Source organism: Desmodus rotundus, chromosome 3 (genome assembly GCF_022682495.2).
Source record: "Desmodus rotundus isolate HL8 chromosome 3, HLdesRot8A.1, whole genome shotgun sequence".
Taxonomy (NCBI): domain Eukaryota; kingdom Metazoa; phylum Chordata; class Mammalia; order Chiroptera; family Phyllostomidae; genus Desmodus; species Desmodus rotundus.
The window spans coordinates 107,756,023-107,776,856 of NC_071389.1; the positions used below are offsets into that span (position 1 = coordinate 107,756,023).

General features: G+C 38.8%; 1 protein-coding gene across 2 annotated transcripts in view; it reads left to right on the forward strand.

Annotated features, from left to right (window-relative positions):
- The first annotated feature begins 657 nt into the window (after positions 1-657).
- The window catches only part of FLT3 (fms related receptor tyrosine kinase 3), a 63,036-nt gene continuing 42,859 nt past the window's right edge, over positions 658-20,834 (forward strand). For both annotated transcript variants that reach the window (XM_053920458.2, XM_053920459.2), the window contains exons 1-2: positions 658-955; positions 13,781-13,902. In XM_053920458.2, coding sequence (XP_053776433.1) covers positions 913-955; positions 13,781-13,902 — 165 coding nt within the window. In that variant the 5' untranslated portion in view covers positions 658-912. The remainder of the gene's footprint in view (positions 956-13,780; positions 13,903-20,834) is intronic.

The following is a 20,834-nucleotide window of genomic DNA, read 5'->3' on the forward strand; positions in this document are numbered from 1 at the left end:
TTAGACACATATAAACCATTTGATTCGTTCACCTCATTTGAAGGTTAAGTCAGGTGGGAGGTGGAAAAGACGCGACTCGTGAAGGTCAAAGCAGTAGTTAACTAAGTATTCAGACTGGCATTCAGAGCTTCCCAAACTTCAACTTACTGCACTTGAAATATTATGCGATGAAGAAGAAGCATTATGGAGTGGATAATTCAAAACAACTTCTGGGATGCAGTGTGTTTTGTTTTTGTTTCTTTAGCTGGTTCTCAGCCTCCTGAATTGCCTAGGTTGACAGTGAACCCGAACCTGTTTTTCTTGCTGCCACTGCTGAACCGGTCCCGGCATTGTAGAAGATGGTGAGGAAGACAGAGAAGACCAGTGGTCAGTCAAGATCCACCGAGCGTGGACCGAAACCCTCTGCTAGCCTTCGCGCTGGCCAGGGCCGCAGGTGTAGCCGGATTTAGCTCCCATTCTGGGGCCTCACGGACCCCCGCGCGCAAGGAGGGCGCTTTCTGACTCTCTGATGTCCCAACGAGGGTGTTCACGGAATTGTGGAGCCTCCTCCCCAAACAGAGTCGCTGAGTCCACGCAACTGGCCTTGTGGCGCGGTGCCCAATCCCCGCTGCCACCGCCACCGCCGGGGAGCCCCAGGCACAGCGGAGCTGCAGCCTGCAGACACCGGCACGTGGGCTCGGCCGCTGAGCCGCACCAAGCACCCGCTCCCGGCTCGGCGCAACCTCGGCACTCCCGCCTCGGCCCCGCCAGTGCTAAGAGAGATCCAGCCCCTTTCCACTTTGCACCAGTCCGAGGGAATTTGCGGTCAGTGACGCGCATCCTTAAGAGTCACCTGCAGTGCTGGGCGCGCCGCTCTGGGCAGCATCGCAAGGCTGGGCCGGCGCGGCCTGGGGACCCCGGGCTCCGAAGGCCATGCCGGCATTGGCGCGCCTCGGCGGCCCGCTGCCGCTGTTCGGTAAGGCCCCGCTTGCCCGCTCGCAGCTCCCGCAGCCCCCGGCAGGGCCTCAGCCCCCAGCCACACAGGGGCCGGCGCACGCCTAGCCGTCCCCTCCTCTGCGCGCCTCCCCCGGCTCCGGTGCCCCTCCCTTCTGTCGCGCTCTGTGGACTCTCCCCATACTGCCCGGGGACCCCTGCCCTGACCACCCCATTCCCTCCTGCCTTGTCTCTAAAGTCGCTGACCAGCTAGGACCACAGCTGGGACTCCGCAGGCGGCCTCGCGGGGGATCTGCCCAGGGCGGGGACTGGGGCCGCCCCACCGCCTGCGCTCCTTCTCGCAGCCGGGTCGGCCGGCACACTCAGGTGCTGGGCCCTCCACCCGCTGTCTGCCACCCCAAGGGTTGCACCAGGTGGCTCCGGACCTTGCTGGGACCGGCCCAGGATGCTGTAGGCTCCTGGATGGCGTCTTTAACTTTTTGGGGGCTTTTATGTAGGGAACGAGCTCTGGCAAATTCGCCCGCATTCTCCCCCAAAGCGAGTCATTCCGAATAACGAGCCCTTCCCTTGACGAATTTCAGTTGGATTAAAGATTTAGTTACTTTGGGAATATTATGCAAACAAGATTTACATATTAAAACACTAGCTGCCCCTTTCTTCTCTAGTCAATTTTTATTCTGGCATTAAACCCCCAGGGAGTTTCCAGGAATCCGCCAAAAAAAACACAAAAACAAAAACAAAAAATCCCCCAAACAAACAAAAAAAACCCCAATCCATTCTATGAACTTCATCTGTTTGAAAAGGTGGGAAGGTTGACTGCGTTTCGGGTGAAGGAGACAGTTCTGGGAGCTCGGGAGCCTCAGGTTCTGTCCTCATTCCGCAACCTTGGACTTGGCAGTCACTGCTCCCAAATCTAGGGTTCTAACTTAAAGTCTGTGTGCAAGAATTATGCCCAACAGTTTTTGTTACAAATACTTCAGAATAACAGTAAGAAATGTAACATAAGGGGCAAAGTGTGGGGGGAAAAGTTGTATTTCTTAAACATTTTTACTAATTGGTAAATGTGTACACTTGAAATGTATAGTACAGTATGTTTTTCAGTCTATGAACACAAAAAGCTAGCTTTCTGTTAAGTATGATGCTAGTGAGTTTTTCAGTGGCCTACAGAGATTTTTGAAAAGTATAAAGATTAGTATTTACAGCTATATTTAGTCTGTATTGAGTTCTTTATTTAGGAAAGAGCCCCCAAATTTCTACATCTCTGCAGATTTTGGTAAATGAGATATAATTTCCACATAGCAAATACACACAAGTCTTAACAGTACAGCTCCATTAGCTTTTATGTATGTATGTACCCACACAGTCATCGGATCAAGATATAGAACAATTCTAGCTCAGCCCTGTCTCAGTCACTACCCTGCAAAAGTGGCCACTATTTTGACTTCTAACATCATCAGTTCACCTGTTTTTGAACTTCGTGTAAACCAGATTACCATTATGTACTCTTTTATGTTCAGCTTCTTTCACTCAATATTGTGACTATGAGATTCAACTTTGTTCTCAGTAATAATGGTCATTTTTAAAAATTGCTGGGTGCTATTCCTTAGTATGAATTTACTGTACACTTTTGTTTATCCATTCTATTGTTGAAGAACACATAGGTTGTTTTCAATTTTGTGTACTATGAATAATACTTCTGTGAACTTTTTAAAACATGTTTTTGGTGTACACAACACCCATTTGTCCTAGGATGATACCTGTGAGTAGAATTCCTGGATTATAAAGTAAGGCATATGTTCAGTTTTGCTGGATACTATCCGACAGTTTCCCATGGTGGTCATACCAGTTTGCATTTCTACTCACAGCATATGGGAGTTCCAGTTCCTCACATCTTTGCCAACACTCAGTATTACAGATTTTCTTGAATAAAGAAGCACAAAGTAAGAAGCTAAAAAGTAAGGGCTTTAAAATGTTTAAAAAGCTTTCAATTCCTTGAATTATAAGATGCAATCACCATTTCCCTTGTATTGTACACTACCTTTGTGAATAGTGGTGACGTTTTCTAAGCAGTGTGTAAGGAACGGAATGGTACTTGCCATGACTTGACTGCATTGTGTGCCAATACAGGATAAGAAGGGGAGAAATTCAATATTTCAGGAACTGTGATGTGATGTATTCCATTAGTGTGAGAAAATTCATACTCAGAGTCTTGAATTACACATTTTAGTTGCCATCTTTGGTCCTTGTTGCTTATCTTACTCTACTTGCCTTCTTGTGAGCTGCTAGCCTCAGGAGGAGGTAGAGGGTAGAGCTACTAGGCCAAGGTCGGTTTGGGTTGAATATGATGCCAGACCTGGTGACCTATCCTCTTAAGGTCCTTTCAATTGTAAAAGTCTAGTTTGAGTTGGTGCCTTTATACACATTTAGATGGCTATTCATTTCTCTCTAGGTACTTCACATCTGTCTATAATAAATGATCCTCTTGAGTTTAATTGTGAACTGTCCTTCCATTAGGGAATGGCTCTACTTGTTATAACTTAAAAGACACTTTTAGTAACTCTTATATATCCGTAAATATTTTGTTGTTATTGTTGTTCTTGCATTCTGCTGTTTAACTGAAAAACAACCAGGTAATGAGATAGTGGATGTGAAGGAGGAGCACTTACTTATATCCCAGGGAAGAATTCAGATAAGAAAGATGAGGAGGAAGCATGCATAAGAAAGAAATTTTCTCCTTGACAAGTTTTTATTGAAAACCTATTCCTGTGCTAGGCACAAGGGGTATAGAGATGAAAGGGGGTGGGGGAAGGGGAGCTTACTAGAAATAATGAATTCTATTCTATTTAAGTGAATGTGTGGACAACTGCCTATCCCTAGGGAAGGCATTTGAGTCTGTAGCTTGCTTTTATTTAGTTCCACCTGCCAACAAAGTTCTTGTGATCACTCAATAGCCATAGACGAAAAATAGCGTGCTTCAGTGAAGGAAGCTTCAACCAGGTCAGAACAGGAATCCAGGTTTCTTGTCCCCTAAAACTATATAAACACATCCTGGTTCGGTGAAGACTATAGTTAATGGTTATGGGAAAGAAACTGCTATTTCATTTCTAATGAAACAAATGGACTGTTCCATAATTAAGTATGACCATCTTTTAGGTGTGGGGACAAAGTTTCCAAATGGTTCTTTGAACAAAATTGTTGACTACAGTTTACTCCCAGAGGGCATTTCTGCTGACTTGAGAAGCTCACAGGATGGCTCAGTCTTATTACTTTCCGAACATTTCTTGCCCCCCTTATCTTTTTATTCTCTAATGAAACTCAGAAAGCGTATGACAGAAGTGCTTACATTCAGTGTTAAAGATTACAATCTTGTTGACTCCTCAAATATCCCCAGATACTGCCTTAACCTTTGGGTCAAGATTCTGATTTGACAAAAAGCAAATAATCTTAAAAGTATTGTATTTTGTCATTTTTCTTGATGTTGAAAGTGACCGTGCAGAGAATAGGGGTAAGAGGAGTAAGACATTGGAGAGGGGCTATTGAGGGCCTTAAAATTAGCTTTGCCTGCTTTATAATTTAATTTGCTCAGCATTGTCTTACCTCTATGCCATATCCTTCATTCACTCTGAAATAGCAAACTCTTATGAATCTCACAGTAGGTGGCTTGTTTGAGTAGAGCTTTGGGTTTTAATCGGGTGACTTTGTGATCTTGATGTTTTTACCCTGATTTCCAAAATAAGCTTTCACCTCTTCTCAGGTAGCCACAGTTATGTCTTTCTGTCTTCTTGGGTCCTATGAGCTTTACATGTAGGTGATTTCATTACTTTTGGTTTATACCTTCTATAGGTGTATCATTAGTGGTCCTCAAGGACCACTAATAAAAGCTTTGTTTGCACTTGCCAATGGTCGTTAATTTGAATCATGCATTTCTGTTCTAAGGGTACCAACACATGTGGAGGAAATTTAAAAATAATATAAAGTACACACACAGTGTTCTTTTGTGGCTAGAGGAATTGCATAAGACCCTAAAAGAGGAACTATTGTTATTTTTTAGGTTAAACAGTAAAAATATTTTTTTACTGCTGTCATTATAAGTCAATTGTTAGCCAAGAATCCTCCATAAAATTATTTATAATCCCCGTTAAAATAGGATATTATTATTTCTTTAAACTATTATGTTTTGGTTATAAGATATCCACTAAATTCATTCTTCAAATGCATTACCGTTTGGGTTCAGATTTTCCTAAAGTGAGATTCTCTTTTTGGCGGGTGCAGGTAGGACTAACAACATGGGGATTTCTCCACACTCAGGTTCCTCATTTGTAAACAAAAAAAGGAGATAAGCAGTATCTTAGTCTTTCATCAGAAAATACCTATCTAAGGCACAGCAATGTTCCTCTTCAGACAGGTGTTTTGCAGAAAGAGAAATGTACAAAATCTGGAGAAATCATTAGGATTTAGAGTCACAGGATTTTCCTCCTTTCCTTTTTAGACCCGTTGAGCATCAAGTATGTCCAAGACTCGTGTTAAGTGACACATGGAACTGGTTTCTTACCTCCAAGAACTCATGGTCTAATGGGGGTGTCAGCCAGAAAGGGTCAGGAATACAAAAGGAAAATGTCAGTGCAATTTTAAATATATGCACAGAGGTGGAACCTCTGACCCAGACTAGGAAAATAAGGCAAGGCTTTCAAGAGGTGACACCAGAGCCAGCACTAGAAAACTAAGTATGGGTAGACAGGAAAAGCGAGGATAAGGAGATTCCTGGCAAAGAAAAATATACAGAGGTAAGGACATGAATTAGACAGAAAACTGTAATTCCCTTCCAGGTTGCTGGGACACGATGTATAAGGTCTCCAGGAAGAGAACAGCTATCATTTACAAAGTTGTGACTCAGAAAATTGCCTGCAGACTGTTCAATGGTTAGCTTTTAAAGAATTCAGGATTGCCAGAGGCTCAGTCTGTCCTTTGTGAGGAATGTTGTAGTGATGTGATAAAGAACTTGGACTTTTGCATGTAGATCAAGAGTCTCTAGATGGAATTCAGTGGTCCATTGTATCTCTCAGGTTGTGTGTGCGTGTGCGTGTGTGTGTGTGTGTATACATGGTATTATTTTGGAAAGAAGCAGCCAATGAATGCATAAGTAAGTAAACCAACAAATTGATGTTTCTCTCTTTCTCTCTGTCTCTCTCTCTCTCTGTCTCTCTCTGTCTCTCTCCCCCCTTCTTCTCTTTCTAAAAAAAATAAAGAAATAAAGAAATAAACAAAAATGTTGAAGAATTTTTATTGAGCGTAATCTGTAGCCCCCTGCCCCTTTACTGTGCTCAGTGGTGGGGCTAAAACTCCCACTTTCTTATCACTTACTTGGTCTTTCTGGTGACCAGCCCCACCTTAAGGCTATCTAGGGGCCCCACCCTAAGTCACCACATTAGCATAAACTCCGTGGTGCTCAAACTGTGCCTCTAATGAATAACAAAAGACATTCCTATCACTCAGGAAATTCCGAGGGTTTTTGGAGTTTTGTGCCAGAAACCAGGACTAAGACCAAATGTACCACACTGGGCTACTGCTCTTTTTTACTAGATGAGGAAAATGGGTCCCAAAGAGGTTAAATGACTTGCTGAAATTCAAAGTTATCAAAGTGGATAACCCTCATGAGAGGGACTTGGGACTCAGGTCTTCTGTCTTACCCAGTTATCTTTACCTTTGTCTCACAGAAGACTTGGCTGGGAGGATGTGCAAATGAGGTGCTCTGACTTCCTGTGATTTGTTTTATAATGTCTAAATCTATTGCTCTTTTAGGTGGAGTAGATTTTACTTTTACCTGAAATTTTATTTTAAATTCATGCCAAATATTTTTCTCCACCCCCCCCACCCCAGTCCTGTCCCTTCAAAGTAGACAACTTCGGGAGAGCTTTTCCAATTCTACAGTTGTCCTCCCTGGTCAGAATGGGTTTAGAACTGGACTCTGGGAAGTGCTCCTAGGGTTTGGGAATGGATTCCCAGGAAGAACCTAACTATCAATGGTGGCAAATTCTTCTTCCGGCTTTTTTAAAAAGCAGGTTTATTGAAGTATAATTTTCATATAGCAAGTTTCACCCTCTTCAGTGTGTGATTAACTAACACATACAGTCACATAACTACCACCACTAGCAAGATACAGAACAAGTCCATTTTCCCCCAGACTCCCCTTTGGCCCCTTTCTAGTCAACCCCAGTGCCCACCCCCACCCCGAAGACCAGTAATACCTATTCTGTCCTTACCACTTTCCTTTTTCCAGAATGTCTGTACGTGAAATTTGACAATATGTAACCTTTTGGGTATGTTTCTTTTACATAGCACAATTCTTTGAGATTTATCGATATTGTTATGTAATCAGTATATTTTATGTATATCAATATATTTTCCATTTCTATTGCTGAGTAGTATTCCATTGTATGGATGTTCATCCATTAACCAGCCAATGTTCACTTGTTTGCTTCTAGTTTCTGGCAGTTATGAATAAAGCAGCTATAAATATTTGAATATAGGTCCGGGTTAAGCATGGGCTTTAATTTTTCTTTGGTAAATACCCAGGAACGGTATTGTATTACTGGATTGGATTCCAGTCTTTTAGAATAATTGTACCATCTTTAATTGGCACAAACAATGTCTGAGATTGTAGTTACTCAGCATCATTGTAGGCACTAGGTATGGTCAGTTTTTTGGTTTTGTTTTTTAGCCATTCTAACAGTGGGGTAGTGATGTCATTGTGGTTATAATTTGCATTTGCCTAATGACTGATGATGTCGATCATCTTTTTGTATATTTAATTGCCATCCTATTTATTTTTTTAGAGATAGGGGAAGGGAGGGAGAAAGAAAAGGACAGAAACCTCCCTTTGTTGCCTCTCCCCTGACCCCACCCAGGGACCTGACCCAAATCCCAGGCACATGCCCTGGCTTAGAGTCCAACCTGTGACCTATCAGTTCTCAGGCCGTCGCTCAATTCACTGAGCCATACCAGCCAGGGTGTGTGCCATCCTATACTTTGGTGAAGTGTCTCCTAAAATCTTTTGCCCATTTAAAAAAAAAAATCAGGATGTTTGTTTCTTATTATTACTTTTTTGTGTATTCTGGAGGCAAGTCCTTTATCAAATATGTGTTTTGAAAATACTTTCTCCCAATCTATGACTTGTCTTTTCAGTTTTTAAATAGTCTCTTTTGAAGAGCATAAATTATTCATTTTGATGAAGCCCACTAGTGGAAAAAAAATTAGCTCTAGACTGAACAGTGCTCTGGTCCCACCCAAAAGCTTAAACATAAGAAACAAAATGTTTACGATAAGCTTAACTGAATCTCAGAGAAAAAGTACAAGAATATTTAACAGAATACAAAAATGTCTGACACCAGGTAAAATTTGCAATGCATTGTACAACATGGTAACCAAATGAATATTCTGTTATATATTTGAAAGTTGCTAAGAGTAGATCTTAAAAGTTCTTATCACAAGAAAAAAATTGTGACTATGTGAGGTGATGGATATTAATTAAACATATTGTATAACCATGTCTCAATATACATATGCCAAATCATTATGTTTTACATTATATATACCTTAACCTTATACAAAGTTGCATGTTGATAATGTCTCAACAAAACTCGGGGAGACTCTCAAAACTCAATCATAAGAAAATAAACAACCCAACTTAAGTGTCACAAAGCAGCAACATGGGTTGCCTTCCCCTGGTGAACACTTAAGGCTCCTCCCCTTACTACATAACAGGTGTACCCAGACAAAAAAAATAGCCCAAATGAAAGAACAGCTCAAAGCTCCAGAAAAAATACAACTAAGCAAAGAAGAGATAACCAACCTATCAGATGCACAGTTCAATACACTGGTAACCAGGATGCTCACAGAATTGGCTGAATATGGTCGCAAATTGGATGAAAAAATGAAGGCTAATGCTAAGTGAAATAAAGAAAAAATGCGTATGGAACCAACAGTGACAGGAAGGAAATCGGGACTCAAATCAATGGTGTGGACCAGAAGGAAGAAAGAAACATTCAACTAGAACAGAATGAAGAAACAAGAATTCCAAAAAATGAGGAGAGTCTTAGGAACCTCCAGGACATCTTGAAACATTCCAACATCTGAATCATAGGGGTGCCAGAAGGAGAAGAGGAAGAGCAAGAAATTGAAAACTTATTTGAACAAATAATGAAGGAGAACTTCCCCAATCTAGCAAAGGAAATGGACTTCCAGGAAGTCCAGGAAGCTCAGAGAGTCCCAAAGAAGTTGGACCCAAGGAGGAACACACTAAGGCACACCATCATTACATTAACCAAGATTAAAGATAAGGAGAGATAAGAACCCTGAAACACCAATCCAAAAGAACCTATGCACCCCAATGTTCGTAGCAGCACAATTTACAATAGCCAAGTACTGGAAGCAACCTAAGTGCCCATCAGCAAATGAGTGGATCAAAAAACTATGGTATATTTACACAATGGGATTCTACGCAGTAGAGAGAAAGAAGGAGCTTATACCCTTTGGAACAGCATGGATGGAACTGGAGAGCATTATGCTAAGTGAAATAAGCCAGGCGGTGAGGGACAAATACCATATGATCTCACCTTTAACTGGAACATAATGAACAAAAGAAAAAAGCAAACAAAATATAACCAGAGACATTGAAGTTAAGAACAATCTAACAATAGTCAGAGGGGAGTGGGGAGGGGACAGTGGGGAGAGGGGATTACAGGAACTACTATAAAGGACACATGGACAAAATCAAGAGGGAGAGTGGAGGTGGGGGAGGGAGGTAGGTTTGGCTGGGGTGGGGTGGAGGGATGGGGAGAAAATGCAGACAACTGTAATTGAATAACAATAAAATTTTTTAAAGAAATAAAAAGTGTAAAACAAAAAAATAAAACAAAATATATCCATTCAATGATAAAAACAAAAAAACCCACATAAATGTTTATGTCTTGTCTCTAAAATTAGAATGTAAGCTCAGGGAAAAAGTTTTTTAATATTTGTTTTCTTCAGAGCACACATGCAGTGCTTCGAAAATATTATGTTCCTTAAACACTAGTGGATTTTAGTAAAGAGGTTATAATAATAAGAAAAAGAAAGATAAGGAGAGAATCTTAAAAGCAGCAAGAGAAAAGGAGACAGTTACATACAAAGGAATGCCCATTAGACTATCAGCTGATTTCTCAAAAAAAAATCTTGCAGGTAAGAAGGGGCTGGAAAGAAGTATTCAAAGTCACAAAAGGCAAGGACCTACATCCAAGATTACTCTACCCAGCAAAGCTATCATTTAGAATGGAAGGGAAGATAAAGTGCTTCCCAGATAAGGTCAAGTTAAAAGAGTTCATCATCACCAAGCCCTCATTTTATGAAATGTTAAAGGGACTTACCTAAGAAAAAGAAGATAAAAAATATGAACAGTAAAATGACAACAAACTCACAGTTATTAACAACTGAACCTAAAACAACAACTAAGCAAACAATAGGAGCAGGATCACAGAAATGGAGATCACATGGAGGGTTATCAGTGGGGGAGTGGGAGGGAGAGAGAGGGGGAAGAGGTACAGAGAATAAATAGCATAAATGGTAGGTAAAAGATAGATGGGGGGAGGTTAAGAATAGTATAGGAAATGTAGAAGCCAAAGAACTTATATATAGGACCCATGGAAATGAACTAAAGGGGGGGAATGGGGGTGAGAGGGGGTGCAGAGGATGGAGAGGAATATGGGGGGGGAATGGGGCAACTGTGATAGCATAATCAATAAAACATTTTTAAAAAAGAAAATAAACAACCCAATTTAAAAGGAGTTGATTTGGGTAAAACATGAACAGACACACTATGAAAGGATATATAGGAAGTCATGTAAACATCCGAAAGGATGCTTCATGTCATTAGTAGAAAAATGCAAATTAAAGATGACAAGGAGATATAATACACCTATTAGAATGGCTAAAATTAAAAATTCTCATTATACCAAGTGTTGGTGAGGATGTGGCACCAGTGGAATTTCAAGAAGCTACTAATAGAAATAGAAAGTGATACAACCTCTTTGGAGAATAGTTTCGTACTTTCTTAAAAAGTTACAGACACCTCACATATGATTTAGGTATTCTACTCCTTGGTATTTACTCAAGAAAAATGAAAGTATATGTCCATACCGAGACTTTTATACAGATGTTCATAGTGCTTTATTAATAAGATCCCCCAAATAGAAACAATCTAAATTCTATCCACAGGTGAATGAATTAAAATATTGTGTTATATCTTAATAATAGACTACTATGAGCAATTGAAAGGAATGAACTGCTGGTTATGTACTTCAATATGGGACAAGCTCAAAAACAAAACAAAATGAAACAGAGTGAAAAAGCCAGACTTTCCTCCAAAAAAAAAAAAAGAGTTCATACTATATGATTCCATCTGTATGAAATTCTACAAGTTGAAACTATAGTGACTGAAAGGAGATGGGACGTGGCTTGGGCATGGGTGAGTAGGGTGAGCAGGAGAGAGGGACTACAAAGACGCATGCAGAAACTTTTGGGGGTGATGTCTGAGTTCACTATTTTGATGGGTGATGGTTTTACAGATATGTGTTTGTGGGTATTTATGTCAAAACTTACCAAATTATACACTTTAAATATGGTCAGTTTATTCTATGTCAGTTATACTGAATAAAAGTTTTCAAAAAGTGTAGGGAGAAAATAATGTTTGGGAATAAGTTAGGAAAGTATCTTAAACTATTCTTTCTTCCTTCCTTCCTTCCTTCCTTCCTTCCTTCCTTCCTTCCTTCCTTCCTTCCTTCCTTCCTCTCCCCTATCTCTCTCTCCCTCCTCTCCCTCTCTCTCTCTCTCTGCCCTTGCCCTTGCATTATGCTCATTTAGTTTCCTTTAAAAGACTAGGAGCTCTCTTCAGAGAAATAAAAATGCGTAATGCCTGAATGCTAATGCGGTTGTAGTAACATGGTTGCCTTCTCACCTTCCCTGTCAAAACAGAAAATGGTATAGCACCTCTTTTTGGAAAACAAGAAGGCAGTGCATATCAAGAACCGTTGAAATATATTTATGTCCTTGATCCACTAATTCCTCCTCTGGAAATTTATACTAAGGAAATAATATTTTAAAAGTGAAAGGCTTAGTGAAGTATTTTAAAAGGCAGGGGAAAACAGTCAAATGCAAGCAAGGGAATGACTGGGTCATTTTATATCCACTAAAGGAATGCAAATCAGTTAAACATAATATCATAAAAAATGCTTATATTGTGTTTAAATCAGAATATAAAATGATTTCTACTCTATCAATACAATTCATTGAAAACTGTATGTACTAATCAACAGAAGAAAAAAGCAAACAAAATATAACCAGAGACATTGAAGTTAAGAACAATCTAACAATAGCCAGGGGGGAGTGAGGAGGGGACAGTGAGGAGAGGGGATTACAGGAACTACTATAAAGGACACATGGACAAAATCAAGGGGGACGGTGGAGGTGGGGGAGGGAGGTGGTTTCAGCTGGGGTGGGGTGGAGGGATGGGGAGAAAAGGCACACAACTGTAATTGAATAACAATAAAAATTTTTAAAAAACTGTATGTACAAATAGGAAAGGTTCTAGAGAAATGAAAATGGCTCATTTGTTAGGACATCAGGATTTAGAGTGAATTTTTACTTCTAGTCCCACTAATACTGGTATAATGTGGATTCTTTAACAAAGAATAAAATAATGAAGACAGATTAGACGAGATGGGGCACTCTCAGGGTGGTATGGCCGTAGTAATAAAGACAGATTAAAACAAAACAGTAAATGTATCTTAATATGTAGTTCCCGTAGCTGAAATACTGAGATTGTAAAACACATTACAAGGTATGAAGGTGGCTGAATACGTACACTTACCTCCTGTCTACCAATAGTCCACTCAAATGATAGTAAAAAAAAATTAAGATGCAAACATAACACGACAAAGATAATGGGGATGGAGAAAATAAAATTTTGAAAGCTTTAAAGCTCATGAAGAAAGCTGAATCATAAGGTGGGGTTGAGAAAGCTGAGAAGCAACCTGATTTTCACTGCAGGAAGAGTATAAATTGTCAGCACCAGCCCCCACAGTGTGGGCAGCAGGCAAGAGAAAGAAGGGTCATTTCTGGGGAAGGTGACCAGCCCATGAGAAAATCAAAGATAACCGTAGAGAGATCAGGCAGCAGGTCATACCATGTTGAACTGGGCTTACATGATCATTTTGTGCTTCATTATTATACATGGGCAAACTGTCAAGGATCATCACTTATTTGGGGAAAACATCCCTATAATAGAAGAACGGAAGTAAGAGAGAGAGAAAGAGTCAAAGAAATAATTCAAAGAAGACATCTCTAAAGAGAAGAATATGAGTTTCTAGGCTGAAAAGGCCCACTGAATATCTAATACTGTGGATGAGTATAGAGTCTCAAAAAACCACACACTTTTGAAAGTTTTAGTGCACAAAGATCTACAGGCATCTGTAAAGAAGAAATGGTTTGTATACAAACATTCAGCTCCTCAGTTGACCAGTCTCATCTCAAGTGCTTAATACCCACATGTACCTAGTGACAGCCACATGGAACAGCACAGATAGAGAGTATTTCCATTGCTGAGGAACATTCTGTTGAACAGCACTGATCTAAACTACCTCTGCTCCTGATCTATACTTAAGACTCGCCCTTATGAAATTGTATTTCCTGCGTACCTTCCTGCTGGCCACTTTTCCTTGATTACCTTTCGTTGTGTCATTTTGTTGCAAGATGAGTAAGTAATTTTCTTTTTAAGGTGTGCGGGTATCAACATCGTTGTTTTTATTTTGTTTTACAGTTGTTTTTTCAGCAATGATATTTGAGACTATTACAAATCAAGATCTGCCTGTGATCAAGTGTGTTTTAATCAATCATAAGAACAGAGATTCATCAGTGGGGATAACGTCATCATATCCCACGGTAAAGTAATGTTAATATTATAAGTTTAGCTAGTTTCTCTGGAAACTATTGAGACCTACCATGGCTATATGGGCCTTTCTTTTTATGTATTTGAGTATGTTATGTACTCATATCTGGTGCATATGAGCATCGATACTCATCGCTGCCTGGCACTCTATTCCATCAAGGCACGTTCTCTTTGAGTTTGGTTTCAGGAAGGACACTGGTACTCACTGTGAATAAGTAACAGGAATTTCCCTTTCTTCTTAAAGGGAATCCAGATTTCTCTCTCAAGCCTGAGTCCCCAAATTCTACCTACCTCCTGGATATGGATAAATAAATTTTCCATTTGGAGTACTTAGTCTCTTTTGCTTTCACATTTGATCAGTTACTAAGCCTTGCCAATGTCCATTTTTTACTAGTTCTCATCTAATCACCTCAGATTCTCTGGTCACACTGTCACTTCCCTAATTCAAGCCCTCATTAACTCCATCATAATCACCGTCATATCCTACATGGCTTCTTCCTTTTGCAGTTCATTGCAGATGAGCTGTCAGACTCTTCTTGAAGTACAACTCCATCCTCTACTTCCTGCCTAGAGACAGACCTTCAGTGACCTCACTCAGATTAACGTGCAAATTTCACTACCCTTCTCCTTCTTACTATTAATCTAACATAGCCTAGCTATTTATGCAAATAAAGGAAGCTTAAATGATAGACAACTGAGAATATTAGAAGTCTTTATGCAATAAAAAGCAAACCTAAATTAGCCAATTCTGTGGACATTTCCAGTTAAGGATTTATAAAAATAGTCACTATTTTCTTTTGCATAGGTGAACATGTAAACACATGACATGATAACCTATGTGCCCCCCAAATCAGAGATATTAGAAATATTCTAAAATTTTTGAATCAGTGTGAAATAGGTTTTAATGACAATATTCTACATGAATGAAAACACCTAATTTACTGTATGATTTTTTTTATGCCTGAAGCATGGTTGATTTGAATTTTTAAATCACTATTGGTATCACAACACACTGACTTATTAACATTATTTGTATACATAGCATTTCAGTGCAGACAAAAAATTAATATTGTTTCTATATTGTTTTAAAGTTTTAGTGTGTTTTCACCATCAGAAAATAAATGCACACATTTAAGTGTTTTCTTATAAAGCACAGTCTTTTTTTGTAAACTTTTAATTTTATTTATTTTCAGAGAGGAGAGAAGGGAGGGAGAAAGAGAGAGAGAGAAACATTGATTGGTTGCCTCTTGAACACTCCCAATTGGGGACCTGGCCCACAACCCAGGCTGTGGTATGACTAGAATTGAACTGGTGACCATTTGATTTGGTGACCTTTTGGTTCAGTGGCCTTTTGGTTCTCAGGCTGGCGCTCAATCCCCTGAGCCATGCTAGACAGGGCTAAAACACAGTCTTAAAAGAAATTAATGATGATTGGTCTTGGTTGCTAGTTTTAAGTCCTGCATTATTTTTTTTCATGTAGTATAAATTATATTCTTATGCAATATTCAGGATTATATTGAGACCCAGTAGTTCTTAAACAACATTAAACAAACAACTGTAGGAATACTAACTGTGGCAAAGATGAACATTCCTCATCATGCACGTTCATTTCCTTGAAGCTGAAGCTGCTGCATTCGGGCATTTCTGCACTTCAATGTGGAGTGGAAGGTTAGGGTGTCTGTAGCTTTTCATTTATTTATTTATTTATTTAATCTTTATTGTATTTTTCCCATTGCCATTTAGTTCCCTTATTCCCTACCCCCTCAGCAAACATCACACTGTTGTCCATGTCCATGAGTCCTTTTTCCTTTTTGCTCAATCCCGCCACCCCTCACCCTCTAACTTCCACCCCACCACTAGCTGTCAGCCTGCTCTCCATCTATGAGTCTATCCCCATTTTCCTTGTTAGTTCAGTTTGTTCATTAGATTCCACATATGAGTGAAATCGTATGTCATTTGTTTTTCTGTGACTGGCTTATTTCACTTAGCATTATGTTCTTCAGGTCCGTCCATGCTGTTGCAAAGGGTAAAATTTTCTTCTTTTTCATGGCCAAGTAGTATTCTATTGTGGTAATGTCCCATAGCTGGTTTATCCACTCTTCTACTGATGGACACTTGGGCTGCTTCCATATCTTGGCAATTGTAAATAACGCTGCAATGAACATAGGGGTGCTTATGTTCTTTCAAATTAGTGTTTGGGGTTCTTTTGGATATATTCCCAAAAGTGGAATTGCTGGGTCAAAGACAGATCCATTTTTAATTTTTTGAGGTATCTCCCTACTGCTTTCCACAGTGGCTGCATTCCCACAAACAGTACAAAAGGGTTACCCTTTCTCCATATCCTTGTCAGCACTTATTGTTTGTTGATTTATTGATGATAGCCATTCTGACAGGTATGAGGTGGTATCTCATTGTGGTTTTGATTTGCATTTCTCTGATGATTAGTGACATTGAGCATCTTCTCATATTTCTATTGGCCCTCTGTATGTCCTTCTTGGAGAAGAAGGACCTCTATTCAAGTCCTTTGCTCATTTTTTAATTGGATTGTTTGTTTTTTTGATGTTGAGTTTTGTAAGTACTTTATAAATTTTGGATATTAACCTCATACCAGATGTATTGGTGAGTATGTTCTCCCATTCTGTGGATTTTCTTTTTATTTTGTTGATGATTTCCTTTGCTATGCAAAAACTTTTTAGTTTGATGTAGTTCCATTTGTTTATTTTTTCTTTTATTTCCCTTGCCTGGGGAAATTGCTCTGATAAAAAATTGCTATGAGCTATGTCCAAGATTTTGCTGCCTATGTTTTCTTCTAGGATTTTTATGATTTAGGGTGTAACATTTACATCTTTGATCCATTTTGAATTTATTCTTGTGTATGGTGTAAGAAGGTGGCCTAGTGTCATTTTTCTCCACATACCTGTCCAATTTTCCCAACACCATTTATTGAATAAACTGTCTTCAGTCCATTGAATGTGCTTGGTTCTTCTGTCAAATATTAATTGACTATAAAGGTGTGGGTTTATTTCTGGGCTGTCTACTGTGTTCCCTTGATCTATGTGTCTGTTTTTATGCCAGTACCATGCTATTTTGATTACTATGGCCTTATAGTATAGTTTGATATTAAGTAGTGTGATTCCTCCAACTTTTTCTTCTTTCTCAGGATTGCTATTGCTATGTGTGGCCTTTTGGGATTCCATATAAATTTTTGAAATATTTGTTCTAGTTCTGTGAAATATGTCATTGGAGTCTTGATAGGAATTGCATTGAATCTTTAGATTGATTTGGGTAGTGTGGACATTTTGGGGTAGTATGTGGCTGATGTTGTACCAACCTCAAATTCCCAGAATAGATCCCACACGATCATGGCGCATGATCTTTTTGATGCATAGCTGTATTTGGGTTGCAAATATTTTGTTGAGGCCATTAGCATCTATGTTCATCAGGGATATTGGCATATAATTTTCTTTCTTGGTAGTGTCTTTATCTAGTTTTGGAATTAAGATAATGTAAATGAGTTTGGTAGCCTTCCCTCCTCTTGAATTTTATAAAATAGTTGGAGAAGGAAAAGTATTGGTTCTTCTCGGGATGTTTGGTAAAATTCACCTGTGCAGCCATCCTGTCCGGGCTTCTGTTTCTTGAGAGTTTTTTGATTACTGTTTCAGTATCGCTAGGTATAATCCATCTATTCATATTCTCTGATTCTTCCTTGCTTAGTTTTGGAAGACTAAAATTCCATTTCATCCAGGATGTCCAATTTGTTGGCATATAATTATTTGTAATATTTTCTTACAATCCTTTGTAATTCTTTGGTGTCAGTTGTTATTTCTCCTCTTTCATTTTTGATTTTATTTCTTTGGGTTCTTTCCCTTTCTTTCTCGATGAGTCTGGTTAAAGGTTTGTCAATCTTATTTATCTTTTCAAAGAACCGGTTCTTGTATTCATTGATCTTTTGTTTTTTTAGACTCTATTTCATTTATTTCTGCTCTGATCTTTATTATTTCCTTCCTTTTACTCACTTAAAAAAAAAGGTTTCAATTTATTTTCAATTTATTCCACAGTTCACAGTTCTCAGATGAGACATCTTTCTGGAAATGTTATAGTCCAAGGGTGTTTTGAATAACCAAACACTCTTTACTAGACAAAACTTGCCCATGTAAATCTAATAAATAAGCTTCTACATCCTTAGATATGTTACCAGTATATCCTGTACCCAAAATAAGTTGCTGTTACTATTCCCACAATCCACCTAATAGTTGTTTAAAATCTGAATATTTACATCATTTTTTATTTCTGTTTGAAGACTAAGATGTGTGCTGGGTTTCTCCACTGCAAAGTTACTACTTTTTCTTTGTAATTATCAAATATTTGAGGGGAGATGCAAATATCTTTTTTCTCCTCCAATTTTCATCTGCTGATTTTAACTTCCATTCGTGGACTTTGTCTACAATTCCTACTGTGATGTTTGCCTAATGGTGATTTTTTCTTTTCCCCCATTCCCTCTACATGTATTAATTGGCATTTTTCTGTGAGGAAAAGCTATCCCTTCTCTATTTTATTTATTTATTCAATTATTTGTTTATATCAGTATGAACTCATAGGTATTTATTTTATTCTATGGGTTCTAACCCAAAACTATCATTTTTGTTTTGTTGTATAAATGGCTCCAGCATTTGGCCATTGAGACCTACTTCAGGTTGGCCCCTGTGTCCCTTCAGCACGTCCTCTTCTTGTTTCAGCACTTCCTTCCTTCAGCACTGCAACATACTTGAGGCTCACCTTGTGCTTTTCTTGCCTTGGCCCTGGAGTTAACTACTTCTCCAAGGAGCACTGGTTTCTTGGAGGACAGTATTTAGAAACCAAGATCTGAGAGCTGGATGTACTCACTGCTACTGGGATGTCATTGCTTCTAGTTCCTCTGAGCTGGCAGTGCTAGGAAATGTATGTATGTATACTAACCCCACACATACTATATTAATATTTATCTCCGTCATGTCTGCATCTATCTGTGTGTTATCTATCTATCTATTTATCTGTCTATTATCTATCTCTCCACCCATCACCATAAGGTCAAGCTGATAACTCTGATTTTCATTTGGCACCAGTGTTCATTCTAGCTTTCCCTCTTTCCTTATTTGCATTTCTCTTGGACAGTAAGAAACCTAGCTTATATTATCTATAATACTTATGTATTCAATTCAAGTATATACATAAACTAGTTTCAGAATCATTAACTCACATCCCAATGAGAAACAGGTGTACTAATTAGAATACTGTATTTGTGTTACAGTTATTTTTGTCTTTAACCTTATTGTATCCAAAGGGTTATTTTCCAAAGTTCCTTAGGTTAATTCTTTCCTTTCCTACCCCCTTCACTATGGCTATGTTACTATTTATTTGTTACACATTAAATTCATTTGGTTTGTGTTCCATTCTGAGTTCCTCTCATATCCCGGTTGGTGTTAATTATTATTTTTATAAGTATATGAAACACGGTTATGGTTCTAAAAAACAAAGAAATATAAAAAGGTATACTCAGAGAAGTGTCCTTCCCCCCTCACCTTATTACCAAGTTTCCATCTTTTTTCTAGTTACCTCCTGTACTTAATCAAGTCCTTTAGAATTTTATTATTATTTCCGTATTTCTTGCGTGCAATTAAGCAATATATGCATATTTTCTTATATGCCCTTCTTTTTTGTATGAAGTGTAGCATACTTGAAAGCAGATACTTTTTGTACTTAGCTTTCTTCACCTTACAGTGTATCCAGGAGATCACTTGAAATCAGTGTACAGAGACTGTTCTTTTTCTTCTTCACGTCTCTATAGTCCTCCATCATATGGGGGCACCATAGTTTATTCAACCACTCTCCTATGTATGCGTATTTAGGTTGTTTCCAATATTTTGCAATTACAAGTGACACTGTAGTTAATTGTTGGAGGTATATTTCTAGAAGTGGGATACTGGTTCAAACAGTGAGTGCTTATATAGTTTTATTAGGTATTGCCAAATTCCCCTCTAGAAGGGTTGTACCAGTTTGTAGTCATCCAGTAATGTATGGAAGGAACTGTTCCCTCACAGCCTCACCAACACAATGTGTTGTCCTACTTTGTGCCAGTCTGATGGATGAGAAGTAATAGTTCAGTGTTGTTTTAATTTATATTTCTCAAATTATAAGCAAGGTTGAGCATTTTTTCATATGTTAAAGGACCATTCTTTATATTTTGTGTGTGTGTGAACTGTCTATTCATTTCATTTCCCCATTTTTTCTACTCTGTTTTTTGTCCTGTGTCACTCAATTTTTAAAACTTACGTATACATTAGGGGTATTTGTCCTTTATTTGTAATACATATTGCAAATATTTTCTTCAAGTACATCAATTTTTTAAAAACTTCATTCAATGCCCATCTTTTAAGATTCAGCTCCATTGCTGGACTTCAAAAAGGCATGCCCACCGCCCCAGCTTGGGAGCTAGCTGTCCCTCTTCTGAATTCTCAGAGCACTTAATTTTACCTTTCAAAGTAGTCGGTACCTTTTTATGGGTGGCATTCTATTTCAGTTTTACTCACTTCTTATTAGTAGACTCAAAAATCTTTAAGGCCCTGGCTGGTGTGGCTTAGTTGGTTGAGCATCATTCTGCAAAGCAAAAGGTTGCTGGTTTGATTCCCAGTCAGGGCACATGGTTGGGTTGCAGGTTTGGTCCCCCGTTGGGGCACTTGTGAGAGGTGACTGATCCATGTTTCTCTCTCACATCGATGTTTTTCTCCCTTTCTTTTCTCCCTCCCTTCCCCTCTCTCTAAAACTAAATGAATAAAATCTTAAAAAAAAACTTTTTAAGGACAAGATCAGTATCTTTTCTTTCTGGTTTCATAGTGCCTGGCAGGTGGTCAAGCAGTTATCAGATATTGATTGAATAACTTATCTGATA